Below are 21,748 nucleotides of genomic sequence, written 5' to 3' on the forward strand. Positions count from 1 at the left end.
TATGACTGTAGAGATAGCTTCCTCCATAGTGAAGTTTTAGAATCCCAGCTGTGACTATTAGGACCAAGACTTAGATAAATGCTTCCAAAATCCCTAAGAGCATGGGACCACGGGTAGCTTGTGAGGATAGCTGGGGACGAGTGGCATTGACCTTATTCTTGATGTTCAGCTACCAGAGGAATTTTTTGGCTTCTAAAGACAGGATTTATTTGTCTTGAAGGCTTTTTTGGGTGAGCCTTAGCTTTGTCATTTTGTTCAGAAGTTTCTTTTGATCATGTTGGTTTCCATAATTGTTATACTTGGAATTTAAATGTAGAGCTTTATAGGTTTTTTAAAGAAGTGATTTTGGTTTTGAGATTGTCAATATGCACATTCTAAATTCAGAATGACGTGAAAAATAGATTTGGAGGATATGGTTAAATGATGCTTGGTTTCCAAGCCTTCCTTGGTAGTTTATGACTGTTACTAGCTGATGCATACAAAAGTGGGAAAAAGTGGGTCCAGGCTAAATATTTTTTCTTGATGTTTGACTTGCTACTGCTTCTATTTTTTAAAAATCTGTACTCATAATAACCTGAAACAGGCATTGTATAAATAAGATGCCTTTACATTGTCATAGGAATGAATAACAGCGTAGGAATTCGTATATACTGAAATTGATATTTGCACAAGAAGTACTGGAATTTGAGACAGTAGGCAACTGTCTCAAAACAAGTTTTTGTGGTAGAGCTCTGTTAGAAAATGTGTGGTTACATTATATTTCAGGCATACTGAAGGTGACCCAGGTTCAGATATAAACTAGTTGTGAATTGAGGGGAGAAGAACATAGCATTTGAGAGTCCTGGATTCAAGTCCTGACCACTACTTTCTGCCTGTTTTTTCATTTGAGGAAGCTGATTGACCTTGCCCAGCTTCAGATACCATTTCTTCCTTACAGGGGAAGAATATGAGTATCTCACAAGATCAGTGTGAGGCTAAAATTAAACACTAGAACACCACACAGCTTAAAGATGAGAATGGGGAGAGTCTTGCCTATCTTTGTATCATTTGTGATGCCTCCATGTATTTTAAGCATCCAACACATATTTGCTGACTTGATTAACTCACTTTAAAATGAAAATCTGTGAAGTTACTAACTCCCTTGTAGTTCCAATGCCAACATGTTAATGCATCTACTACAGTGGATTTGGGAATGCAGCCGTTTAGCAGCAAATATCTCCTTTCATATTATTTCACTTAGGGTAATAATAACATTTTGCTTACCTTAAATACTAATTGGAAGGTGTTGCTCTTCCTAATACTACCACTAAACAAATTAGAAACTTTGCGGCAGAGAGCTCATCTGGGGATAAATATTGAGTTTACTCAATTTCCAATAGTTGAAATTTGGTTGACTCCTCATTAAAACTAGCCATGGCTGCTTGAGGGGGTCAGGTCAAAGACCCATTCATTCAATGGCTAGACCATCTGATGGTTGACATTGATGATAATACCTTTGGTTAAATTAATAACACCACTGTGCTTCTCATTCGTGCATTTAGCAAACTTCTTGAGTGCCTACAATGTGCTAGGAGTAAGAGTTCAGAGGACAGGGCAAGAGACAGCTAAGCAGGTTAGGATTTTTTACTTTACCCAGTGACCCAACTCTAGCAGGCACTGCTCTGCTAGAGAGTGACCTCGGTAGGCAGTAAACTGTTTCTCTGAAGTGATGGATAACTTGAAGATTTTAGAAGAAAGACATCTACTGGTTTTTTAAAAATGCATCTGTAAAAAGGCAGTCTTCCTTGCAGAGTCACTTCACATGCCCAGACCATCAGCATCTGGCCCCTCTAAGAGCTCCCAGAAGCCTTATTTGCAGCCTCAAGAGTATCTCTCACTATTAAAACTGTGATTCTCAGCCTTGGCTGCATGTGTTAGAGTCACCAGGCTTTAAAAAACCTGGTATCAATGCTTCATAATAGACCAATTAAAAAAGAAAAATTTGGGGAAAGGGACTCAGGCATCAGTTTTTGTTTTTGTTCTTGTTTTTTAAGCTCTGTAGATTATTCCAGTGTGTACCAAGATTAAGAAGGGACTTTGATTAGAAGCTGCCAAAATACAGGTGTGAGGGTGGTGGAGAGGGTAGGTAGGAGAAATGGACTCAATGCTAGTACAATTGATAATTTGATTAATTTTGTTATAGAATAGCAGTGTGACAAAACCACCCAATGTTCACTTTGCCTTTCCTTCCCCTGTTATATTGGTAGCATCTTTCTGGTTTAATTTTAAATGAATACATGTAAACTCCTTAACATGTAGTAGATATATGTTATTTTTCCTCACTTTATTTTTTGACTGGGGTGGTCTACCTCCGTCAATAGTGAATGTTCTTATCACTGCCTTAGCAACCTCACTGGGTAGGAATTATCCTCATTCTAGAAATAAGGAAGTTAAGGACTCAGAGGGGTTAAGTAGTTTCTTCAAAGTCACACAGCTGGTAAACAGCAGAGCCAGGATTAGAACTTCTGTGTGTTTATCTCCAAAGCCTGTATTCTTTTCATCATAAACAGCTTCTTTGAGCAGATTTTTTAACGTTCGGCCTATTTGAATCCTGCTCAGTGACAACAGAACTGCAACACATTTCATAAGAGGGCACTGTGCATGCAATAGACACATGATAAATGTCAAATTAGGAAAAAACGAAATGCTTAAAAATGCAGTGGTTTCACGTGCAACTTTTAAAAAACAGAGCCTTGAGTAAAACACAATCTATATGAGTAGTGTGAGAAAAAAAAAAAATGAACTGAATTAGTTTTAGCTCTCTCCTAACCCCCTTTTTTAAAAACAGAAAAAAACCATAATTTGATAAAAGAGTATAAGCTAGCAATGATTATCCCCTCAAAATGATTGTGGTCCCCAAAATACAATCCCAAGTTTTCATGGTTATTAGGTATTGTATTTAGCCTTCTCTCTCTCTCTTTTTGTATACTTATAAAGACCCACATTGGCCACTCTGGTTAGCCTATTCTAAATATCTGTATTCATAACCACTTGGACCTAAGGTGCTCCTTAAAAGAAAAAAAAAAATCCCCCTTTTTTTTTTTGCTATGAAATTGATCCAAAAATGGTAATTAATAAGAAGTATTTGGACCTTTACTGGGATCTTCCAGGAAACCTCAATTGGTTTGGTTTGACTTTTAGTAGACTAAATCTTTTTAATGTCCATTTTTGTCACCACCCGTATAGTGTTTCTCGCCTTTTCAAACTGAGAAACTTTCCCTTAGTTGAAAAATGGAGACCTTTAGGATTGGCTTTACTTGTCTGTGCATTCCATTGATTCCCATTTGAGAGTCGGGACACATCAGTGAGCCAGGGGCGAGAGGGCTCAGATGATGGATAAAAGCAACAACAGACTCATTTGGAAGCAACTCTTACTCCAAAATTATTCTGTTTTTTATCTTTGTTTATGCTTTTCTTTCTTTTCCACATGTTCTCATGGGCTTGGATGTCCTCAAGTGTAAATCTTTGTGGTCATATTTCCCTGTACTCCTTAGCTAGGTCTTCAGACCCCTTTTAGAAAATTGGATTCAGTTTATTTGAATCAGCTCCTCTAAAATTAATGTACTTATGCATATACACACATATATTACATGTACACACACACATACTCACGATTCTCCACCGTTTTAGAATCTGAAATAATTGTACTTGGTAAAGGCTGTAAATTTGTCAGGGTAATGTGTACAGAACACTGACAGATTCTTGGTTGATGCTTTTCGCTTTCCAATTTTACGGGTAAGGAAACTGAAGCTGAAAAAGTCGTGCCCATGAAGCCCACACAGCAGCTCAGCAGGGACTTGCACCCACAGTTTCCGAAGCTGAATGTCGCCTTGCTGCTGGGCGCTCTGGCTCAGGCAGGACATGTATGATGGAACACTTTGGGTATGTGTGTTTTTTAAACAGCACAGCTTGCTGAGTTCTAACTGATGTTTAAACTTGCAACTGTAATAGACAGGAGATGAAAAAAGGCCACATGTATATTTCTAGAATTAATGTCGACTTTTTTTTTTCTATTGAGAGAATGTGCTGGCGTTAATGACAAGACCATATGCCAGAATGAAAGTGGATGTCTGTCATCAGTGGTGTAGAGCTAACGTATGCCTTTTTCCCTTTCCCTTTCATTAGGGCAGAGCTTGGGATATGGCTTTGTGAACTACATTGACCCTAAGGATGCAGAGAAAGCTATCAACACCCTGAATGGATTGAGACTTCAAACCAAAACAATAAAAGTAAGTTTATGGTTTTTTTTTTTTAAATCTACTTGCAGAACAGAGGTTAAAAGAATTAAGGTCTACTTGTAGTTCTTTCCTTTATTCATTTTGTGCCCATATGGACACTTCTCTGGGGGGCATAGCAGAATTTTTTTGTTTGTTGCATGATGAGGGAAACTTTATTCATGAGTACTACATGTAATTATTTATGTGTTAACAAAGGGACAGAGCAGCAACTTTCTCAGATAAGTACTTTATGAAACTTACTGAATTAAATTTCCTTCTTTGATAGAGAATTACTTGCCTATAACTTGAAGAAACCTTATACCATTTCTTCTAGCACAGGGGTTGGCATTCTTGTTCTGTGAAGGGCCAGGTAGTAAATATGTTAGGCTTCGCCGGCCGTGCAGTCTCTGTCACAACTTCTCAATTTTGCCCTCATAGCTTGAAAGAAGATATAGCCTCCACATGAATGAATAGATGTGGCTGTGATCCTATAAAACTATATTTATCAGCACTGAAACTTGAATTTCATGTAATTTTCATGTGTCACAAAATAGTCTTTTAATTTTGTCCCAATCATTAAAAAATGTAAAAATCATTCTTAGCTCTTGGGTCATAGAAAAACATGTCCTTGAGCTGTAGCTTGACTCTGTTCTGGCAGATTCAGTTTACTTTGAGGAGACTGACTAGAAGAGTGTACATGCCACACAGATTATTTTTTCTGTTACAGTTTTCTTTTCAAGACAAATGGTAAATAATTTTATGGATGTTTTTCCTGCTTTTTTGAATTTTTGAAATTCTGATGTAAATTCTCTCTGGTTAAGAAGTTAATCCAGTTTGCTGTGTAGATTTCTTTTCCTTTAGAAGATGAAAGGGACGTTGCCTCTGGCAGACGCGCTTAGTACATGTGCCATCAATTTTCCCTCTCCTGCCCAGTGCAGACATTGCCCATCATGGCAGTCTTTCTCACTGAGTCTGGATGAGGCTCCCAAGTATTTTTTCAAAATAGTGTTCCAGACAACCTCTGTCAATTGACTCAAGTTGGAACCTATTTTCCACCCTTGATTTAAGAACTCAGCTCAGACCATCGCCTGGAGTAGTAAGGGGAAGTTAGTCACAGCTGACCGTGGTATCCGTCTTGCTTAGAGACGTGTTTAGAAGATTTCTGCTCATTTTCTCAGGTATCTGGAAATGCATTGTCATCTCTGTGCTTAAAAGTTGCTTCTCTCAGAGTTGTCAGTTAAGGTAGTTCACTAGCCCTGGGTAGTTTTGACATCTTGTTCTTTATATTTTTTGGCCCAGAGGAAAAATGCCTCCCACCACTGTCTCATCTAAAGGAAACTGTATGCAGTGGCCCCCAAATATACTTGGATGTAAGATGTCCGAGATTCTACATGTTTCTTGGTCAAGAAAATGTCCTATGTATGAAACGTCTGATTATTAGATTTCTAATACATTCTAAGATTGCAAACACTTGTTTATTTTGACCTTGGTTTTTCAATCTGGACGATTTTTTCTAATTGTCCACACTTCTTTGCATGCTCTCTGTTTGTGTCACAGAGATTAACCTTTTAATAGTACTGTTAAGTGTAATGATCAAGTGTTCTTAAAAAGAAGACATCCAATGTCCAGTTACCTTCAGATTGTTTTGTGAATGCTGTATCCTACTGCAGATTTTTGTGAGGCTCCCAACATAAATTGACTTCAGGATTGCTGCTAATTTATCGTAGTTTTGAGGTCCTGAGTTGTGGTTAAGAAGAAAATGGAATAGATGGTTGGATTGACATACCCTTTTCTCCATTCCAGAAGTAACCACCCTCATTTCATTCTACTGAGTCAGTTCTTTTGCTCTAAATCAGTTCTTTTGCAGTAAGGTCCACGAGAAGGTAGAAATGCAGGGGAAACAGGTCTCCATAGAAGAAATACCCATGGCCTGTAGAGAGCCCATTGGTGACAGCTGCTTCCTCACTGTCCATCACCCGGCCTTCCCTTCAGGGCCCAGCTGCTCAGGCAGAATACGTGGAAGAAAGGACAGTAATGCCTCGTGGCTTTTACACCACATGTGGCATCTGGTACTTTTCTTCGGATTTTCTGAGATGGGGGTGGAGGTGGTGGGTAAGCAGCAGGCTACTTCTTTCCCCACCCCCATTCAGTTCCTGCAAAGAGATCAGATAACAGCTGGTGTCCTCAGTGTGGCCCACATTTCTCTGAGGCAAAGCAGACCATTTTCCAAAACTACATAGCACCATTTTTGTCTATTTGTTCTTTCTATGTGTGTTTTTTTTCCCCTTATTTTCAGTTAGATGTGTCTTGTGTTCTTATACAACATCTGAGCCAACTTTTTCCTAGTGTTCACTGCTCTAAGTACCCTTTGGAAGTTGTATTTAAGCCTTTCCGGTCCCTATTCTGTAAATTAGTCTCTTTTTCCTTTCTCTCCAGTCCATCCTGGTGGTGGCCGTCAAAAACACCACTTTCCTCATATTGCTTCTCACTCAAAATTCTCTCATATTCCCCTACTGTTTTACCATATCATTTTGCTTAACTTTGGAGTAACCAAGTGTTATTACTGTTTGCTGTGGTAGTCAGACTGGCTTTTTGCTTGCAGGCAGATCTTATTCCCAGCCTCTGCATATATGCTTGTACAGCTCCCACTTCCTGGCATACGCTTTCTCACTGTTTATTTTTTATTTATTTTTAAAAATAAATTTATTTATTTATTTATTTATTTTCGGCTGCGTTGGGTCTTCATTGCTGTGTGCGGGCTTTCGCTAGTTGTGGCGAGTGGGGGCTACTCTTTGTTGCTGGCGGGCTTCTCATTGCGGTGGCTTCTCTTGTTGCGGAGCACGGGCTCTAGGCACGTGGGCTTCAGTAGTTGTGGCATGTGGGCTCAGTGGTTGTGGCTCGCGAGCTTAGTTGCTCCGCGGCATGTGGGATCTTCCCGGGCCAGGGCTCAAACCCGTGTCCCCTGCATTGGCAGGCGGATTCTTAACCACTGCGCCACCAGGGAAGCCCCTCTCACTCAGTTTAACAGCAACCGTCTCATCTTTTGGAGCCTATCTGAAGTTCTTTCTTCAGCTGCTGCCTTCCTGGGTTGTTCTAACTCATGTTGGGTTCCCCGCTTCTTTGAAATATGTTCTCTTTACCCATGAGGAATCACAGAAGTTTTGGGGTCGAAGGGACCCATGTATGATTTAGACTTAAGCACTAACCTCTGCCTCCAGTAAAAGAGTTGAGACCTAGGTAGTGGTCATAGAGTTTAGCTTAGACCAGGCAGTTGAAGACAGAGCTGTGACTCAGATCCTTGTCTTTCGATATCTACACTAAAACTCTTGCCGTGACGCCATGCTTTCAGTTAGAAGGCTGCAGTAGATTAATTCATGTATATGTTATGTACAAGTATACAAGTGTTTGTGCACCCTTGAGTTCAGGTTTCTCTTATGTCTTCCAGGCCACCTAGCTTTATGCATTTTATAGGTTGGAATATTAAAACAGTGAATCAAGTGCTGTGAAAGGTGGTTTATTTAGCAGTTTCTCCTGGGGCTTCCTAGTAGCATTAGCCCAGTAGGGTTTTGTGCACTAGATGGATGGTATGTTGAATAAATGACAAATATTCAGTATTTCTGCAGTGAGTAAAGCAAAGTCCCTCAGGCACTGTGAAATTCTAAAGCAGTTATTCCCAAACTTGGTTGCATCAAAATCACAAGGAGAGTGAGTTAGAAATACAGGTTCTGGGACCTACTTCAGACCTACTCAATCAGTGTCCAGAGGTGAGATGCAGGAATCTGTTTTTAATATGCTTTCTAGGTAATTTGTGACATTGAGTGTAAGACCTAGCACTTAGGAACTACCAAAATGTATGTTTTTTTGAATAGTTGGGTTCTCTAAACACTTGGTATTTTTGCGTGCAAAGCTTCATTTGTCTTCATCTTTTACCTTGATAATCTTCTTGTGGATAATTCACTTAACTGGAATATTAACCATGTTTTTTTTTGAGCGTGCGGAATGCTAGTTTAGTATTCGTAGTAAAAAGCAGTTCATGCAGTTTTCACTTTTTAAAAGGTGTGGCTTAGAAATTAGGAAAACTTAATATGTTCACCTTATGTTAGAGAGAGGTTTATTTATTATGAAAAGCAGCATTCATAGGTTAAAGGTTCAAAATGACGATTCTCTAAAGGATCACTTTTTTTTCCTGGTTGCGTTAATGTCCCAGCAGCTTACATTGCTGGTGACATCACACCATCCTTGAACTGCACAGGAGGCAGTCATGATGTGTTAAGCCTGCCCGCGTTGTCCCTAATAATCAGCTGGTAAATAAAGTGGATATTACAAGATGTTTTTAACTTTTGATATTAGGGAGAGTAGTAAAAAGGGAGTATATGCACAATTCTTTCCACTCCTAAAGGAAAATGTATTTTTTTGCCTAGGTTAATGGCATCAGACTTAAAAATTAGCAGAGTAAAATCATTCATTTCTGAAAATACTTAGACTTTCCCCCCACATCAAGTACTGTGAATAAGAGAATATCACATACACAGTAAAATGGATATCTTGACTCCCAGCATCTCTTCCAACTCCTCCCCCTTCTACAACGGGCCTAGGAAGCTTTATTCCACAAAGTGGGCTTGCTTCATCTGAAAGTAGTAGGAGCTATTATCTCACGGAGTAGAGAACTTTTCAGCATTATTGATAGGTACTACCCCTAGAAATCCATGTCTTCTCTCTCGCAACAGAAGAAACCCTGTCTAGAAATGCTACCAGCATAGAAAAACTGCCTAAATTTGGTTTTGATTAAATCGATTTTTCTTAATCATTCAGATGTAAGTCAGATTAAATCTTACCTTGGCTTAAAAATTATTGACATACATTAATTTGGAATTTCTCATATTAAATTAATTAAACTGCCATTTCAGTCTGTATGGAAAAACTGTTATAAAAAATTGGAATATTAATTACAAATAGTAATGTCTATTCCTTAAAGTGTTCAGTTTATTAGAGAGCAATTAAGTGAAGCTTAATAAACTTTTATTCTAAGCTACTGTATTGCTTTTAATTTTTTGTTAAATTTACACCATTTCCTAACTAGCTTATCCTTTTCTCAATTAGTAAATGTCATGGTTGCAGACTCTTTTGCTGTTTAGCATGAACTATATCCTTAATCTAGGAGGAATATAGAACTACATTTCTGAAATCTTACCCTCCCTGGCATTGCTTAAGTGATTTAACTGGCTCTGTAATCTTGGACTCATCTTTTAACCATTTAAATTTCTATTTATATCTGTAAAATCTTTAAAATTAATGAATTAACTTATCACTATGTTTATTACCTGACTCTTTTAACTTTCCATAATCTGCCAGATTGCATATTAAGAAAAGGTGTAACTGTTTTTAATGAGCTCATGGTTATCGTATAGAATGGTTTAGTTGAGAATGCATTTAGAATGAAATGCAGCACCCTGTCCTGAGGAGGTAACAGTTTTAACCGTTTCCCTTTACCACTGTTGAATGTTTAGCCGCCACGGTAAAATTCATACTGGAAACACTTTTCTGGCTCAACCTTCTTTTTGGTTCAGGATTATCTGGGATGGGGTTGGTTTTTATTCATCATTGTAAGTTGTTCATTTATAAATGTTCTGAACATGAGGAAGTATCTTGTAGATACTGCTTAAATCCGCTCCCCACTGTAAAGAAAGAAAGCATGGAAGCAGGAATGGGAGAGTGAAGCTTGGCTACAGGCTTGCCTCTTGGTGGGTGCTCTGTTTAAAATATCTGCAGCACCATTCTGGGGTGTGGGTTTTATAATAGTAGGAAAGCTGAGAGTTCATACTTTTGTTGGAAGTTTGAAAGCGGGTGTTAGGGAAATCACATAGATTAGCTAGAGGAGAAAGCTGGGTGGGGGAGTGATGCAGAAATGAGCCTGAGAGCATTTAGGGATCCGAAGAGGTATGGTACATGTGGTTTTATACTGTATGTGAGGGAGAACCACCGAAGAGTTTTGAGCAGAGTAGTGATGGAATTGGACTTGAGTGTTTATTAGGAGGGGAAGATCTGCTTTGCATTTAACTCCACATCTCTCTGAGCATCTCAGGCCACCCTAGTGTTCTTGTGGCTTATGTAGTTGATATTTCCCTTGAAGGTACAAAGCGTAGATGCTTGTAGAAGAAGTGTGGGCTTCACACATTTATAAGGCATCTTCTATAAAGTACTCATCAGTTCAACACTTGAGTATAGATTATCATTTACCTTTTACCTTGACCAGATTTGGAAATTTTGAAAGTAATAGTCTGAAGGACAGGCCTCACATTAACTGGTAACTTTTGAGACGTTATCCTAAATTGTTATTTAGCTGGTCAGATCTCTGTGGAGAGACAAAAAAGTTGAAAATGTGGAGGCAAAAATGGAAACTGAGTAAATGATTTCTTTGCCTTTTAAAAAGTACAGACTGAGTGCATGTTTTTCTAACTTCATTTTTAACCCATGATCTGGAACTTTCTAGAGCCATGTGCCAAATTTTAAATGTATTGCCATATCTGATTATCAGAAACTCTTCAGTGCATTTAAATAAAATTCTTGTATCTATATTGAGTCCAGTTTACATAGTCCTTATATGAAATGAGGAATAACAGATTTTTTTGAGTAATGTGTTATTTGTATAATGCACATCATGTGTTTTGTGGAATGATTTATTTTCAGCTTTGATTTTTTTTTTTTTTTTTTTTTAAACATAAAAAGCCCCAGAGGTTTTTACTTATCTCAGGGACCTAGCAGGGTCCAGAATTTGTTTGTCCTGACTTCAGGCCTGTTGTGTTACTTCTGCTCCTTACAAGCTTTGTCCATATTGGGAATTAGACATTTGAAAGTTCCCAGAGGGCAATAACTGGGCATTCTCTGAACAGCTTTTCTGTAGATACTTTTCCACTGTTGGAGCAGAGGCTGAGACGGTACAGAGGGAAGGGTGAGGAGGAGGGTTCCTGGGGGCAGTGTCCTAGCTTACTTCCTATCCATTCCTTCCTATACTGTATGTGAGGGAGAACCATGGAGGGTGAGCCATGGAGGGTGGTGGTGGGAGAGTCTTAGCAGCTGAACTAACCCATCTTCCTCAGGAGGGATTTTATAGATCATTTTATTACCCAAGCATGGCCCTACGTTTCCTGCCTGTTTCATAAATGTACATCAACAAAGGCATTTCTGCAAGGCACTGTTAGCACTTGTCTGCTTAACTTTTCTACTGCTCTTTAAGGGGAGGGTAGGACTTGTTGTCGTTCACGTATAACTCAGGAGAAGTAGTCCTGGGTCAGTTTGGTGGCTTTAGTCTGTTCTTCCAGAGCTAGCTGGAGAGGTTAAGTTAGGTGTGCTACCTTCTGAAAAAGTCTCTTAATTCCTTGCTCTATCTGCTTTGTGTAGTATTTTCATAGGACTTTTATCATTTTGCTTGTCTGGATTCGTGCCAAAACAATAGTCTCTTGTAGCCCAATACTCCCTTTGGCCAGTGAAAGGAAGCTCAGGTTAAGGAACTTGTTCAAAAACGATATAGCTAATAATAGTACTACTAGGACTGGAAATAGGCCACATTGGCTGATGCCGGCACCTTTTATGGTTTTCTTTCCATTTCACATTATTGATGTTCAAGCGTCCATACACTATAAACAAACGGAATATTCTCTTGAGGACCTTGATTTGGGGCTTTTAGCATCCTGAGATTTTCTGAACCAGGCCTCTGTTAGGTGCGAGGGAGTGGAGCTGTGCCTGGTGGTAGAAAAACTCTTTCAGGCTGAGCATGTGAGACAGCCAGACCTCCGGTTTGAGAAGAAAACTGGCATCTGGAGGTCCTATTTAGCAGATAGGTGAGTTAACATCGATTTAAGTATTTCAATGGTAATTGGACAATAAAAGAAGCATTATAGTAACTTTCTGAATCTCTGTTTTATAGGAGACCACTCATTTTTCAAGAATGTTTTTCTGGTAGGTTCCTTTGAGTCCTAGACGCTAGTTTAAAAATCACAGAAAAGTGCATTTGTCTCTCTTTAAATTTGTGTGGGCTCTTTACAAAAGCATGTGTGGTCCATTTTCTTTCACTCCCACCTCTGCCAGGTTTTCCTATAATTGCCTTTAGCATCAAGTTCTCAGCCGTAAGTACTACATCAGAATTCCTGGTGGAGCTTTTGCTTCGGGAAGTTTCTTGGCATGCTGTTGATGAGCAAGCAAGAGAGGCGGCTATATTTTGAAAACAATCCAGGAAATCAGTTACTTACCCCCGTCCCTCCCACCCCAGCCCACCTTTGAAGAACTCCTTCGAATGCTGCATTAGGACGTGGAGTCACAAGTCCTGGGTTCATGTTCTGCTCTTGCTCTGTTGGCCTAATTCGCTCATTTATAAAATGGTAGAGATGGTCCCAAGTTACATAGTTCCGGTGAAACGTTTGGCTTGACATCTAGAGGTAGAAAATACTTGTGTTGACCTGTTGTTTTCAGAGACAGACTATCAAGAATATTCCATTGTTTTTCAGTCTGCATTTTCTATATTAAAGTGGTATTTTAGAAGTCTAGTTGGGGAGGAATTAAAAAGCTACTTTTACTCTGAAGAAAGTAGTCACAATGTTTAATTCTTTGGTTCAGTTTTGTTGGATATTTAAAAAATGGCTCTAGTTACCTTGTGTTATAGAGTAGTCGATTTTGAAAAAAATAAATCATGCTAATAGGCTTTCTTTTGGGTCATTAGTACCAGGTTACCTCCTCCCAGGGGAACGAGAAGTTTAATCCTTCCTGCATAGGTTCTGGGCTTGCTAATGAGTCTTGAAATGACCCACATGTGAGCCGAAGGAAGGGCAAGCAGAGTGCCTGCCTGGCCCTGGAAACTTATACTTCAGAAAATGCTTTAGTTTCCACAAATTTTGTTAAATGACTCTTTAGAAATTTGACCACTTCTGCTTGCTTTACCCAAACGACCCTGTTCACCTTCCTGGAAAGATTCCAGAGTCATTGAGAGAGGCTCTGACCTCATAGAATCAAGCACAGCAGCCTTTTCCAGAGACTGGCTATACGGATGGGCTCCCCAACCCAGCTGAGCCACTTGCAGCAGGTCCAGTTCTTAGAAATACCTTTGGGTGGGTTTTATGGGCTTTGTTTTACTTTTGCATTTTTGTATTTGTTGGTGATTTATAGTCACATATACTTTCAAGCTACCTGGGAGTTTGTCTTATTCAGAAACCAACACTGGTGGATGGTGAAGAGGAGGGCTTGACATCTGTAATTTTTATGAGCTCTCCAGGAAACCCAAACACGCCCCAGAGTTTGAGAATTTTACCTTTTTAAAATCCCTCAACATAAGAGACTGCTAAAACTTTAATGTTCATCAGAATCACTGGAGTGGTCTGGTTGATAAAATGCAGATTTCTGGACCCTAGTCAAGACTTACTGAATATGATTATCTACAGAGTGAGGCCAAGGAAATTGTAGTTTAACAAGCACCACAGCTGATTCTTAGCAGGTGGTGGCCTGACCTGAGAAGCATTGTTTAGTGGACCTTAATAGTTTACACTTGGATAGGTCTCTGGTGCTTGTTTCAAAACAAATCTATTGATACATGTAAGTAAGATTTTCATTTGTGGGTCCTCTCATAAGCTATCTGGAATGCTTGTGATTAACAGGTGTAATTTTAATGAACATCATTGCCATACTTACCCTTTCTCTCACACACATTCATTCTCTCTGTCTCTCATACACACAGATGCGCGTGCTCATTTTCAGAGCATTTGAATGTCATTAAATACTTCTAGCATTACAAGTACATCAACATCATTTAATATTTGATTCTGAGAGTGGGGAATTTGCCGCATGGTTCTTCTGGGGCTCATTCATTTACAATGGGTATTTCATAGTATAGAGTTTAGGACTTGAATTTTATGATCCAAGATGGTTGTGAATCCTTAGATTATGGAGGTTGCTTTTACAATACAATAAAAGTTTGTCTCATTTTTATAAACTCCTAGCAACACTCCTGACCCACCCTCCCTAGTATCTGGATATTTGAACTTTCTAGTCAGGGTCTGAATAAATGGGAATTTGCTCTTATCATAAAGGACTCTTCCACATAGCATGTTGAAAATATTTAAAGAAAAAAAATTTACTGTGTGCTACCTTAATTTATAAACCTTTTGACCTATAAACTGTATTTTGTCCCAAAGCTGTGGGAAAGCAGTGTGTGCATACTGTTGCCCAAAGGCTTAGTATGTCTCTGTTCTGCTCAGATTTGCAAAAATGGGTTAATAAGTACTTGTCACCAACTTGCAGGATTTTCCTTAGTGTTCTTCTTCATTAACCAGTGTTCTTGGGGGAATTGTGAAATATGCATTGTCTGCAAACTACTCTGAAGCACAAAGTCAAATGAACTGTGAAGGTGAGGGCTAAAAACACCTCTCTCACCTTTGTACTTTGTTCTTTGAGTATTAAAGAACATTGATCTGCCAAGTGGCAAAGGGGATACTATTTGGCGGTTTAATTACAGCCAGTGAATGTTATTGATGCTATCAATCAGTGAGACCCAGGGAAAGGGCATGGTGCCAGACCATTCTGTGCTCCCAGCAGTGTAATTAAATACCATAGAACTGGATTCTCAAGGTAAAGTGAGGTCATCTGAAGCAGGGGAACACTTTGTCTTGCAACAAAGGTAAAGGTGGTTATCTCCTCCTTGCTGCCCCTCTTTACATTTCTGGAGGAGTTCTATGAATGGCAATGATACAGTCTCTTCTTTGTGTACAGTTAAGGTTGTTGGTGTTTTCCTTAAAAACCCTCTCTCTTGTAAAATCTTCACAACTGTCATACAAAAGACTTTAGGAGTACAGTAATTACTTTCTGTTAAAGCTGTTTGGGGGAATATATAGCTCAGGTGTCTAATAGATATTTGGAGAATCAGAGATTGTCTTTGAATGAGACTATTAGCCCCGCAAATCAGCTCATTTAAAAAAGCTTTCCCCATGATTATTCTCTAATATCTAATCATGTTGAGAGAAAAATATCTTGGTAGTTTTGAAGTTATAAAACATTCAGTAATATTTCAGGGGTTATTCCTTTTAAATTATCTATTGAACACATTTTTCATAGTTGTATAACTTAGGTCAGGTCTACAAAATATATGTAGGTTAAACTTTCTTTGGCTCTGGGGAAGGCTTTTAATAACATTTCTATTATCCTTTTATTGTATGTTTTATACACACACACACACACACACACACACACTCACACACACATGTATCTGTTACACAGATCTCCATCTAGGCCTATTTGAGAGGTAAGAAATGCCATAGCTAATCCAAAATGTTTTCTGTTACTGCCTCTTTTTTTTTTTTTCAATCGATGTATAGCTTATAATGATCAAGGCTTATTTACCAAAGACAGTATACCCTTGAAAGAAATTTTGGTTTCCTAATTTTTTTTTTTTTTTTGAGAGTATAAGTGCATACACACACACACACCAGATCCCTGACAAATGGGTCAAAACAAGCCCTAAAACAATAAATCTTGGCTATTGTAGTATACTTGTAATACAGGTATGGGTTGCAGACTGTTTATATTTCTAACAGGTGTTTGAAGGGGGATTGTTGAAATAAACTATCTTCTCCTTTGTTCAAAAGAGGAAGATTGTTAGAAATTTTCCTTCAGAAGTTTGAGGAATAATTTTTTAACATACATTAAAGGTTTAGTAAAAGAGTCTCATCCTATTACAGCCTTATTACATTATATGGAACTATAACAAGACCAGTGGTCAGTCCCCAAGTTTGTAGGGAAGGTCATGTGCTTTAAAAGTTATTATGTTCATTATACATGTGCTTTCCGCCCCCCTTCTCCCCCACCCCAAAGGCAAATATATCAATCATAATATTAAAAAATAATTAATTGCAAATTGTTGTAAGACTGTACAATCATGGTTATACAATCTTGGATAGGGAATACCTGTGAGTAATTAATTAATTCTGGAGGCATTTTGAGTGGTTAGTATGTACCAGTCAGCTTTGCTAAATGTTGGAACAGTGCTAAAATGTGACAAGATGTAGTCTTGTCCTTGATGTCATTGTGTAGCAGGGGAGACAGCACTTGCTTTATGTGACCATTATTTGGATGTATGGTAAGTGAATGCAGAGTGCAATGGAAAAGGATATGTCACTAGCTGTTGAGAGGCCTCTGTAATGGTTTCAGAGATGATAGCGTTTTACAAAATAGGATTTATCAGGGAGAGAAAGAAGAAAGATATTGCACATGAAGGAATGTCTCATCCAAAGACACAGAGGCCTTTATGTGACATGTACTTTTTTGGAGGACACTTGCATCTGAAAACTGTAAGTGTGCTTGTTCTATCAAGTAATAACCTTCTACAAAAATGATTGGTAGAAAAATTTGATCCATCCTAGCCCCATATTTTACATTTATCCTTTTTAAGTGGAGACCTAATTTATAAGAGGAACTATAGGAATGAATTTGGGGCAGATTAATTCATTTGTTCATAGACACATATCTGCCTTGTTTTGAAAAGATCCACTGTGACCTTTGAGACTCATTTAAGATATTTACAGATGGTACCAAGAAGAAATTTCTCTGTGGAGTATTTAGTGTACACACAGAGATAGGATCATTATAATTTCATTACAGTATGTATAAGTAGGTCAAAGAAGACTTGGATATCTGAGGTAACATTGTAGTGAAGCAGTTTTTTTCTTCTAGTTGTAGAACAAAAGGAACCTTATTGTAGATGGTATTCAAATTAACTTTTTTTTTAATTGCCACACTGATTTTTGACTATTCTCCTCACCTAGCTTATGATGGAAAAGCTATCTCAGTATTATATATATATATATGACAAACACATAATACATTTCTGTAACCTGTTACTCCCCTGCTTATAAAAGCTTCACCTTGACATTTAGGGCTCTACCATTACTATTCCAGTGTTGTCATTGTCCTATAGAAATTTTTATCCTGTCACATCTGGGTTCTTTACCCTTGAAGATGCAAGTCTGATTCTTACCTCCTGCCTTGCTTGGGTCATCCCTGTCTGTACTGCCTTATACCACCATCATTACTTACCAAGTTTTATTTGGCCAACAAAGCACTTATTTTTCGCTGCACGTTACCTTTCTCTCCTATTCGGTGGTCTGCTCTCTGAGGGCAGGCATCTTCATCTTCAGAGCACCTCACAGAAAACTTATGCTTTTGTCTGTAATTTCTGAATGAGGAAGTTTCTATTTATTGTTCACAGGAAAGAGTGGGAGACCCGCTCTATATACTCAAAGATGGGAAAATTCACAATTTAAGTGAAATTAAAAGTGAAACTGTGGCTTCCTGTTAGGTGTTAGGATTCAATGAAGATACGGTCAAATGATGGGTGTATAAGGGACTTACCAGCTTTTTTTTTCTTTTCTACAATAAATGAAGATTTAGCTGTTATTTTTTTATGTGAGATTTTCTACGTAATGCACATGAGCCTGTGTCGTCTATCATCTGTGTCTCTTCCGTATATTCTTTCTCTCTCAAACCTTAGATGGAGTATGTGAAAGTCCTAGAATGTGTAACCTACCAAAATTGGCCTGTTGAGAACCTCTTTTTCCACACGTTACCAACCAGTTAAAAAAAAATAATTAGCTTTTATTCTTAAACAGCTCCAGTTTACTTATATCACATGTAGTGTGTAGTCCCTTCTTTAGGTTTAACTTTCTAACTCAGCTATTTAATCTGTTGACAGTGCCTTAGACACGCTAGATGCTCAAATACTACATAAATTATATTTTAAGTTTATTTTAGGGGGTAAAGTTGTGACAGGTATCCTGATAGTATGGTTTTTGTTGGAGATTGCGTCTGATCAAGTTTCAGAATCTTGAAAGAACCCTTAAGAGCTTTTACTGCAGAATAGCTTTCTAAGAATTGGGTGAGTACGGCTATTTTTCTATAAGCCAATTTAACTTGTATTGTTTCCAATGAAGCACAAAAAGCCAGATTGTTTGGACAAGCATCACACCTTCTAGTCATCTTGTCTGAGAGGTACTTCAGAAATAGCCCCTGCAGGAGGCCGTGGAATAGATTCACTCAGCAGGTACTGGTGTGCTTACTTGGTGGATGGGGCTATCCATACGTACACACATACAGTCAGCCCTCGGGTTCACATCTGCGGATATGGAGGGCTGACTCTATTTGTTGTACTACACTGTTTTATATGAGGACCTTGAGCATCTGTGGATTTTGGTACCCGCAGGGGCTCTGTGGATACTGAGGGATGACTGTACGTATAAGAATAAGTTTCAACCCTCTAGGAGCTTAAAGCCTAATACTGTAAAAGCGTTGTAAGTGAATTGCAGTTCTCCCAGTTACTTGGGGGCAGCAGGGAGGCTCTGAGGCGGTCTGCTGCTCTGGTAGTGTTGGAGAAGCCCAAGCACGTCTGGGTATTGAGTCCCAAGTGCTGAAATTTCCCTTCTCTAAATCTCTCTAACGTCCTCATAGTATATTTAGTCAAAGTGTCTAAAATGAAAAATTTACAATTCTCCCTGCTAGTGTAGGATTCTTAGTGTTTTTTCATAGTGTGAATTCACATTGAGTCATTAGGCCCTGGTTTCTTGGTGACTCTTGTAACCGTCCCGTATTCAGGAACATTCATGTAGCCCTAATCTAACTTGATGTTAGGCTCTATTTCATGAAGTCCATTTATTGTGTCTACTACTGTCTACCAAAAAAGTATCCTGTTTCTCATTCTGCATTTCACATTAAGCCCTAAGAGACCTCTGAGAGGGAGTGAAGAAGTAGGAGGATTTGATACGTGGCAGTTTCTTTGGAGAAATTAAGTTGGCTTTTCTTATCAGCCCATTTAAAGATGCTGGATGGGAATTCCCTGGCAGCCCAGTGGTTAGGACTCCACACTTTCACTGCTGAGGGCATGGGTTCGATCCCTCCGGTCGGGGAACTAAGATCCCACAAGCGGCATGGTGCAGCCAAAAAAAAAAAAAAGATGCTGGATGTTGACCCTCTGTGTGACAGTAGGATGGTCTTTCCATCATGCTTTGTTTCAGCCAGGCTTCAGGCTTTCCAACCTACTCATCTGCTATTCTCTTACAAAATACTTGTTTTGTAATATTGTAATTACAAATTTTATTGTAATGAGAGTTTTGATAATAACTGCAATAGATTTGGAAGAAGCTTTACTTAATCTTTGAACTGTTTTTCTGTTAAAGTACATACATCTTCCTTGTGCCAAATCTCAGAGATACTGGTAATATTTGAGTTTTTTCCTTCCATAAATTGGGGCCTCTGATAATAATAACCAATTAATACCCTGGTTATGAGGATCAATTGAATTAATAAATGTAACATACCCAGGACAGTACCTGGCACATGGTAAGCACTTAATAAATACTAGGAGCTATCATCATCTGTATTGTTACATGATTTTATATATGTGAAATCATTATGATGAAAATATTATTATTGTTCTCCAGCTCTATGCTCTTAGTTTTATTATTCTGTTTAATCATTGTAAAGTCACTGTGAGGTAAGGACTATCATTAACATCAAATTACAAATAAAGAAATACACGCTTCAAAGGACCTAAGGAAATTATTCCCAAGTTATATAACTGGTAAGTGACAAAGCCAAGACCTGAACTTAACTCTGTGAGACTCCATGCCCTATGATCTTACTCCTTTGTAACTTTGGAGAGTTCTAGTACAAGCACCAGTTTCAGGCCACTAGTTCAAAATATGATCTCTTGTGGCCCGAATTTCACCAGTAATAGTGCATTCTCTTCTGCCGTAAGTTTTTTGACCTAGTACTAAACTAACTCGTGTTTGCCTCAATTCTAGCCTATTCATTATTCATGTTACTTGACGTTTCTAAAGATTATGTGGCCAAAGAAACAGGCTCATTTCTCATTTTTGATATTAAAAGTAAGGGAATCTGCTTTCTTAACCACTATTGAAAACAACCTAATATAGACAAAGCAGGAATGGATTCTTTGGTGGTTACAGCTGAAACTCCCATCTATTTTTTTTTTTCCATGCCACTTTACTGTAATCACTTTCTAAAATTTTAATGAGCTAAGTGAAGGTATGGGATTGGAAATGGAATATGGAACATTTTAATTGACAGATTCCTGCTTAGACCTTGGAATGACTAATCCACCACCACTGCAGTAGTGGATGTGATTTAACCACACACCCGCATTCAGATGTCATAGCCACTACCATTGCTCTACTTGTGTTTTATTTTTTGGGAAATTCTTTGCGTGCAAAGATCTTGAGGAATTTGGAAGGTATCTGTGGCCTCTCCAAGTTGCATTTCAAGAATATCTTTACCATGGACTTCCTGTTTGCTTTTACCAGCATGAGAGTCCTTGCTGAACCAACTGTGTACTACAGCCAAAGCAGGAGCAACAATAAAAGGACAGATACCTGCCAACTATGATAGGTTAATAAAAAATAAAGATGCCTGTCATGACAACCTATTTGGACCCTCATTTAATTGATGCACATGGATGAAACTGTTTTGGGTAACATTTAATAAACTCTGCTTAAGGTAATTTTTCAGAGGGTGTTTAAGATGTGTGAAAAGGGAAATCTAATCTGTCAAGTCCTCCGTTTGTGATTAGTTGTGTCATACAGATTTCACAACCAGCATACTTTTGTTTTCCTGTGGCTCTTTAGTAGTTTTAGTATTGTTTTTAACAGTGTCATATATGATCACTTATTCTTATGACATTACTTATTCTTAGCTTCATCTTTAAGTTGGATATAAGTATCACCTGCCTTGAATTTTATTTAATGATGTTGCACTAAAACTTGGAAATGATGTGAAACTGGGAAAGTCTCTCTGGTGTAAAACATCCAGTTGCTGTTTTCCCTTTATCTTAAATGGTACGTGATTCTTTTAAAAAAGAAGGTAAAGCGTGTTAGCCTCAGGATTCTTTTTTTTTTTTGGCCACAAAGTGCACTGCCTGCGATCTTAGTTCCCTGACCAGGGATCGAATCCACGCCCCCTGCTGTGGAAGTGCAGATTCTTAACCACTGGACTGCCAGGGAAGTCCCAGTCTCAGGATTCTTAGTTTGATTTATTTTTTTCTCTTCAACTCCCCTCACCCCTATTAGATTTTTCTCAAATATCTCATAAATAATTCTCAGGCACTACTCAGTAGAAGAAATATAGTAACTGTCCTAAAGGAAAGACTCATTTGATGTATTTCAGATTTCCTTACGTATAAGAAAACATTTAGCAAAATTAAGGTTCTTTCCTTATTGCATATCTTGTCTAGTAACTCCTTATAAATGGCTGATCATTTCTCTAGAAATTTGCATGATTTCAGACTGTGTGTTGCAGCCAGTGGTGTAATGGAAAACCCCTTGACGAAGAGTCAAGACTCTGGTATTCTACACCCAACTCTTTTGCTCTGTGTCTTTGGACAAGTATGAAGTTTCCCTTTTTTTCTAAATACAAAGAGTTTGGACTAAATGATATCTGTATTTTTGCTC

At 38.4% G+C, this 21,748-nt stretch overlaps 1 protein-coding gene and 1 long non-coding RNA gene across 18 annotated transcripts in view; both read left to right on the forward strand.

Moving 5' to 3' along the window:
- The window catches only part of LOC309632784, an 807,477-nt gene that overhangs the window by 302,564 nt on the left and 483,165 nt on the right, over positions 1–21,748 (forward strand). The gene's annotated exons all lie outside the window — the stretch shown is intronic.
- ELAVL2 (ELAV like RNA binding protein 2) overlaps positions 1–21,748 on the forward strand; it is a 158,445-nt gene that overhangs the window by 115,092 nt on the left and 21,605 nt on the right. For all 17 annotated transcript variants that reach the window (XM_082400572.1, XM_082400568.1, XM_082400577.1 and 14 more), the window contains one exon: positions 4,165–4,268. In XM_082400572.1, coding sequence (XP_082256698.1) covers positions 4,165–4,268 — 104 coding nt within the window. The remainder of the gene's footprint in view (positions 1–4,164; positions 4,269–21,748) is intronic.

This window comes from Balaenoptera borealis (assembly GCF_965194805.1).
Source record: "Balaenoptera borealis genome assembly, chromosome: 8".
NCBI classification, from domain to species: Eukaryota; Metazoa; Chordata; class Mammalia; order Artiodactyla; family Balaenopteridae; genus Balaenoptera; species Balaenoptera borealis.